The sequence below is a fragment of the Onychostoma macrolepis genome, chromosome 06, assembly GCF_012432095.1.
Source record: "Onychostoma macrolepis isolate SWU-2019 chromosome 06, ASM1243209v1, whole genome shotgun sequence".
NCBI lineage: Eukaryota > Metazoa > Chordata > Actinopteri > Cypriniformes > Cyprinidae > Onychostoma > Onychostoma macrolepis.
The window spans coordinates 32,836,090-32,843,137 of NC_081160.1; the positions used below are offsets into that span (position 1 = coordinate 32,836,090).

At 36.5% G+C, this 7,048-nt stretch overlaps 1 protein-coding gene across 2 annotated transcripts in view; it reads right to left on the bottom strand.

Moving 5' to 3' along the window:
* The window catches only part of LOC131542498 (zinc finger E-box-binding homeobox 1-like), a 48,475-nt gene extending 41,825 nt beyond the window's left edge, over positions 1-6,650 (bottom strand). The window contains exons 1-2 of one of the 2 annotated variants that reach the window (XM_058779251.1): positions 6,517-6,650; positions 5,696-5,910 (exon numbers count right to left, since the gene is read on the bottom strand). In XM_058779251.1, the coding sequence (XP_058635234.1) occupies positions 5,696-5,825 (130 nt within the window). In that variant the 5' untranslated portion in view covers positions 5,826-5,910; positions 6,517-6,650. Of the gene's footprint in view, positions 1-5,695; positions 5,950-6,516 lie in introns of those variants that run through there. The other variant, XM_058779252.1, reaches the window with a different exon arrangement.
* Positions 6,651-7,048: the final 398 nt, after the last annotated feature.

Here is a 7,048-nt window from a genome sequence, read left to right on the forward strand (position 1 = left end):
AATAATCTATGGTGCAATCCAGAATATCAAGCAAGATGGAAGGACATAGAGATTGGTTGGTTTGGCGAGTTTCCTATTCAAGTGATCATTGCAGATGAAAATTTAATCAAAAAGAAAAAAGAAAATCAATGGATTAAGGTAACTTAAAAAAATTGGTTTGAGATTATTAAAGAGTACAATCTAAAGGGTTCTGCGAATGCATGGAAATGGGGTTCATATGATTCTGATTTTAGACTAAATACTTTAGATATGCACTTTAAAATATGGGCAAAGGAAGGGATCACTGCTTACTGTACAATCATAGATAAAGGACAATTATTAGACTTTAATTCTCTAAAAGAAAGATTCAATCTAGATTCCAAGGATTTCTTGCAGCTCTGACAACATTTCTGTCAGAAAATTAAAAAAGGGACTGATGGAGATCCAAATAAGAGAGCTCTAGTTAAAATATTCTCCTCAGATTACAAGGCTGAACCAATGTTAAAGACTATTACTAAAGTATATAGAGCATTGATGGATTTACAAGGAGATTCATCTCTGTACACTAAGGAGAGACGGGAGAAAGACAGTGATATTACTATCTCAACTGAGGACTGGGAAAATATATGTAAACTACAATGGGTTCTTCATATTGGAGAGAATTTTGCTGGAGAAATACTGTTCGGTTTTTCCTTACTCCAAAACAGAAAAATACATTTCTAGGCCATTTCAAATGGTTGGAGACATTGTGACTCACGGGATGCTAACCATTTTCACATATTTTGGGGATGTCCTCATATCAGAAGTTTTTGGAAAGATATACATAACGTATTAGAAACGATTTTAAGCACTTCAGCTGATTTCAACACATGGGCAAGGTGTCAATGGTTTCCTGGGAAAGGAAGAACAAATATATGTATAGAATGATTCTTGCTTCAAGTAAAAAAGCTATTACTAGATAGCTGTTACTGGTATAAACCTAATCCGCCACAAATACAGGATTGAGAAAATTACATTCTTTGTGAATTACCAAAAATATATATTTGTTGACTTTTGGTCCAAATGGATTGAGTATATAACTCCTATTGAACTGAATGTTTTTGTTTTTTTGTTATAGAACCTGTTTTATGTTTATTTATAAATATTGTGTCCACATCCTCTTTCTTTTGTAAATAGTTGTTGTATAAATGGAAGATAACTAAAAGAGATATATTGATCTGTTATTGTCATGAAGAACTTTTTGATCAGTTTTTTTTTTTTTTTTCCCCTGATCAGGTAATATATGTTAGAAACATATCAATGTTTTTTTGCTTCCAAACAAGGTGTAATATAATATAATGAGATGATTTTCACTTTAAGTGCACTTTCATTATTTTATATAACATACAAAGCATAAAAGTTTTTAAAAATAATGCATTTTTAAAATATTAATATTGTTGGCTTTTTGATGAATTGCTTTTGTTTGCTTTGTATAACAGCATCTGCTAAATGCATAAATGCAATCACATTTTCAGCAGAAATAACTATATTGTGCTATATACAGTTAAACAGCATTAAAATAACTTGTATTTTGATCTTAATTTAGTCAGCAATCATGCAATGAAACACATCTTCTGAGAACCTTTACGGTCTCAATCTCTAAAACTTTAAAATGCAATGCATTTTTTTTGGCAAATTTTCAGCAGAAATAACTATATTGTGTAAACAGCGTTAACATGACTTATATTTTGCTGCTAACTAATTTTGTCAACTATCTTCTGAGCCGCTTTTACTGCCTCAATTTCTAAAAGTTTAAAACAAATGTAATTTTTAAATAAAATTTCCAGCAGAAATAACTATATTGTGATATATATATATATATACAGTTACACAGCATTAAAATTACATATACTTAGTCAGCAATCTCACAATTGAAAAAGCATATCTTCTGTCCCAAAAAGCTTAAAATAGAACACATTTTTACAAACATTTTAGCAGAAATAACTATATTGCGACATATACATGAATACGGAGTTTAAATGACTTTTGGTCCTAATTTATTTTGTCAGCTATCTTCTGAGACACTTTTATTGTCTCAGCCACTAAAAGTTTAAAATAGATCGCATTTTTAATGACATTCCCAGCAGAAATAACTATATTGTGATATATACAGTTATGCAGTGTTATAATTCGGTCCTTATTAATTTAGTCAGCAATCTCACAGTGGAACACACACATCTCCTGCGCCACTTTTACTGTCCCGATCTCTGGTCCTTTCTTTTATTTCTCCTCTTTCTCTCTCCTGCTGCGTCTGACGCCTCAGCTCTCTCGTTTGGGGAGCGCCACTAATAAAGCTTGGAGCCTGGACTCCTCGCTGTCTCGCTCTCGCTCCGCTCAGATCTCTCTGATTTCTTGCCCAGTTCTCTTCTGTTGTCCAAAATGACAAGCGACTTTTTCTTAGTCTCTCTCTCTCTGTCTGTCGTTTTCTCGCATTCTGCCCACTGTGACAAGACTGTGCCAGAGAAACACACACACACACGCACACACACTCGACAGCAGACACACAGCTGGACCCCAGCTGCCTACAAAGGCTGGGGTTTGGAAATCAATGAAGGCGAATGAAGAAAAAGGGAAAAGAGTTTAAATAAATTGGCACTTGAAAAAAGAAAACGCAAAGAGGCAATCGAGAGAGAGAGAAAACACGCGCACAGAGACAATAGGCAAGGAAATGAGCTGTAACTGCAGCACTACGTCAAAACCCAAGGTCAAAGACCATCCGTAATCGCAGATAACAAAGATGCGACGTTTCAGATCGGATGACATCTTGCATTAAGATGTCTGAAATCTGATATCATCCAATCACAAACTTGGCTGGAGTTGTGACAAACGAGAGTGATGCGGCCGCCACCCTGGACCCGGCGGCTTTTATAACGCAGCACGTCACTACATCCGTATTCCTCCATAGAGAAGACATTCCTCTCGCTACTGAGGATGATGTTGTCGGACTGAACAACATCTGCAGTTCTCATGCTCATTTTGCAAAGCGTTTTATGTAGCTGGTCAGATGAAAGCGCTCGGTCTTGAGTGACGCCGGCAAAACACAAAACAAAAGAACGGAAAATGTTCTGCATCGTGTTTTAGGGACGGATGCAGTCGCCCAGCTAACAAGCATATGCTCAAGGAACATTTTGCTAACGTTATAACATTTTTATTCCGGTTTTTAAAATGAAATCATGTGAACGTTCCAAACATTCCATTGTATCTTTTTACAACATTGTATCATTTTATAACGTATATAGAGAATGTTACTTTTGGATGATTTGAACATTCTGAAACAAATTGTAACATTTGGAAATGTTTAAAAAAAAACATTCCATTAATGATGCATAAAAATGTTTTTGTGCTAATGCTTTGAGAACAATTAAAAAGCAGATCATTTGAACAAATGTTCTATTAATGTTACTGCAAGAACATTTGTTCAAAACTTTGAGATTTGTGTTATATGTTCCCTGTTAGCTGGACTATCCCACTGTCCACTACCAGACACGTTACACACACACACACACACACGCACATACTGATGATCATTAATCTGAATCTGCACTGTTTAACACTTAATAGTTGAGAAATGTGCTGTTGAGCCATGAAACAAGCAATGAACGCGTCAGAGAGCTCTCTCTGTGTTTGTTGCGATTGTGTGTTTTCTCATCACAATCATCTGTTCTGCATATGCACACACACACACTTATTTTGGTTAAAGAACAGAGAGGGAGACACGATGTAAGGTTGCATTACCTTCAACATTTTTTGACAGCGCATCACTGTGTCATTCAACAGTGACCCCAAAACCTCTTATGTCACACTTCAAACATGTAAATGTCATTAGAGTTTCAGAAATTAGATTTTAAAGCAAGTGGTTCCCCAAAAGATCCTAAAAGAACCCTGTTTTTCTTAGTGTAAAGAACATTTGAATCATCTAAAGAACCTTTTTTCCACTATAAAGAAACTTTTGTACAATGTAAAAGTTCCATGGAGCCATCGGTGCCAATAAAGAGTATTTATTTCTAAGAGTGTAAGCATTTTATGCAACCAGTCTCTGACTTCGTACATCTATTAAAAACCAACACGTTAAGACTCAAACATGGAGAAAAGTGATGCTGCAGCAGAGAAAAGATCCGGCAGCATTTGCCTGATAAGACGACGCTTTGATGGTTTGTCTTTTATAGGCATATTTAAATGACTTACTTGCACTGATCATCTTGTAAACTGACCATTGGTGGAACAAAAAGGCAGCTGGCAACTCAAAAACGTCCTATTTTATGTTACTTTCGGCTATTAGAGGAATTAAGGAAGCAAGTTCATTATAGGATCACGTCTCACATCTCCAACGTATGAACACAGTGTGTTTGTGTGTGTGTGAGGTGACACAGTGGGCTTCTCCCCGTTAGCTCTGGCCATCACACACGGGTGCGAGGTCGACAAAAATTACACTTTTGTCGCATCCAAATGAGGAAGCTCTCAAACCACACACACATATGCACTCAAATACACACCGTCCTCCATGCATGTAGAAAAAAACACCTTCAGTCATGTATAACACTACAGCAGTTAAGATACACAATCCCTCAAATGTTCCAGCAAAGCACTTTCACACTTCTTCAAAACCACTAACGTATCAGATCTCTGAAACGTGCAATAAGCACCGGGAACGATTGTCTCGGCTTTGAGCTTGTCTTGCGTTCGTGGGTATCTACACACAATCTATAAACAAACGTGAAATGTGAAACTAATTAGTTTGTTGAGTGTGACTTTTGTGGGGTATACGTATTAAAACCTACAAGTGAATATTTGAGACCATGAGAAGATGCTCAGAGCTTGAGACGATACTCTTTTAGGCCCATCACAGCAACTTTTCTTCAAGAAAACCAAAGGTATTCAGTTCATTTAGTCTTATTTACTGAGAAGTAAAAAAAAAATTACTAAAATGTAAATACAAAATAATAGAGATGGGCAGCGGTTAAATTTAAATGCAATTTAAAGTTAAATACACATTTAAATTAAACAAGTTTTTTAATTATTGAATGCAATTTTGGCCCTTTTTGAAGGATAACGCTTTACAACAATCAGAACTGCAATGAATTTCAGAAAAAAAAATCCATACGCCTAAACAAACAGTGAGTGTAGTTTTGAATTGTGATTACAAAATTATACAGCCTAATTGCATTTATTGCAATGCATAAGTTGCTCAAGTTAACAATAATAATAATACTATTCAGTCACGTTAATTTTAAAGTATTCCATAATAGCCTATTAAAGTAAGATAAAATCACTTTTCTACTTAAACGATTTATTTTTTATTTAGACTATAAAGAACGTTTATTTTAATTGACAAATCGAAACAATTTTCTGTCCATCAGTTACACGAGGATGTGAGGAAGTGCAACACATAAAGTGCAGATGAATGTTGTAAAACTCAATGAAAATGTGATGCTGAGGACTGCAGAAATGATGCAAAGCGGACCGCAAGTTCTGTAAACTTTAAAGCTGACAGTCAAAGCAAGAAAAAAAAAGTGTAGGCTACTAATGCATTAAAGTAGTAATATAATATTAGTTTAGGATGTGCTGATGTCTGGCTACGAATGCAAACGTCGTGCTAATCCAGTTTTTCTAGCGGAATGAATGAGCGCAGAAATAAACTTAGAAACTTCTCAAGGCAGCTGACCAGGTCACCACTAACCTTGGTTTCTCCGCGGGTTCGCCTGTTTTCTCCGCTTTCCTCGGCTCCTCTCTGCCATGTCTTGGCCGTATTCGCCCGGTGAACGCGAGGACGGATCGTGCGGATAAATGAGCGAAGCGTCGCTCCGCATCGCTCTGCAGCAGCGCTCAAACGCGCGTCGCGATCAGCAGCGGCTCTGGTGATGTCATCGGAGGCAGGTCTGGGGTCAGCCCAAACTGTAAAGTGTGTTCAAAGAAAGGAGAATTTGCGCACTTGAAAGCGTGTGATTTCCTGAGGTGGAGTTGCTTTTTGTTTGTTTGTTTGTTAAAGAGATAATTTTGCTCATGCATCATTTTTTTTCTAGTCATAAACACCACCTTTACGTATAATGTAATGTAAGCCTATATGCATTTCATTGTTTCTAAAAGGATATAACTAGTGTGCGTGCGAAAAACTCAAATCAAATAAATATATGCATGTAGTTTAATGAGTTAAATGTGATGCTGAGGACTGCAGAAATGATGCAAAGCGACACCGCAAGTTTATTTGGCTTGCTTAATTAGTTGGGGACTGATTGCACAGACACTATTGGAAGAGAGCTGAACTGGATGATGACCTCACTGAATCATTTAGCTGGAAAAATAACTCTTTGTTATTGTCCTCTTGCATTACTGAGAAACTATTTTCCTGTTGACAGTGTAAAGCTGCTTTGACACAAAAGCGCTATAAATAAACGCGACTTGACTTAATGCTTGTTTTTGTAAGCGCCTCGCGTTAATAGCCTACACAAGGTTTGCAATTGTATTTTTGATCGCAATACATATAAAAAGTAAATGCATTACCTTTTTGCATACCTAAATGCAATAGCGGTTAAACGTTGCAAACGGTGTTTTCATGCGCAGGTACGCTGGAGCCAATCGCACCTGTTCCCGCGCCCCCCATCAGCCCCTTCTCCTGTTGATCGCTGTAGGAAGTATTGTATTGTCACCTCTTTTGTGCGAGTAATTGAACGGTAATCTGTTTAGCAAATGAAAAAGAAAAACATCAGAAAAACTCAAACACACCGTTCCAGGACCCCTACCTTGGCATTCACACGCATGAACGCGCAATGTCATGATAATGCCGCGCAATAGGGTGGACCTTGATCCCTAAGCGCTTCGAAATAATTGACTTTTTCTGCTTTAAATGATGTTAATGGTTAAGTGATTCTGTTTATTATTTAATGACAATCTTACTCTTGTTAATTATTATTATTATTAATAATAATAATATTAATATCATTTTGTTGCAGTAGCCAACAGCAGTAATACACATTGATCTGAAATAAATAACACGCCATCTGTGATATATTATAATATCTTCTGCTCTTTGAAA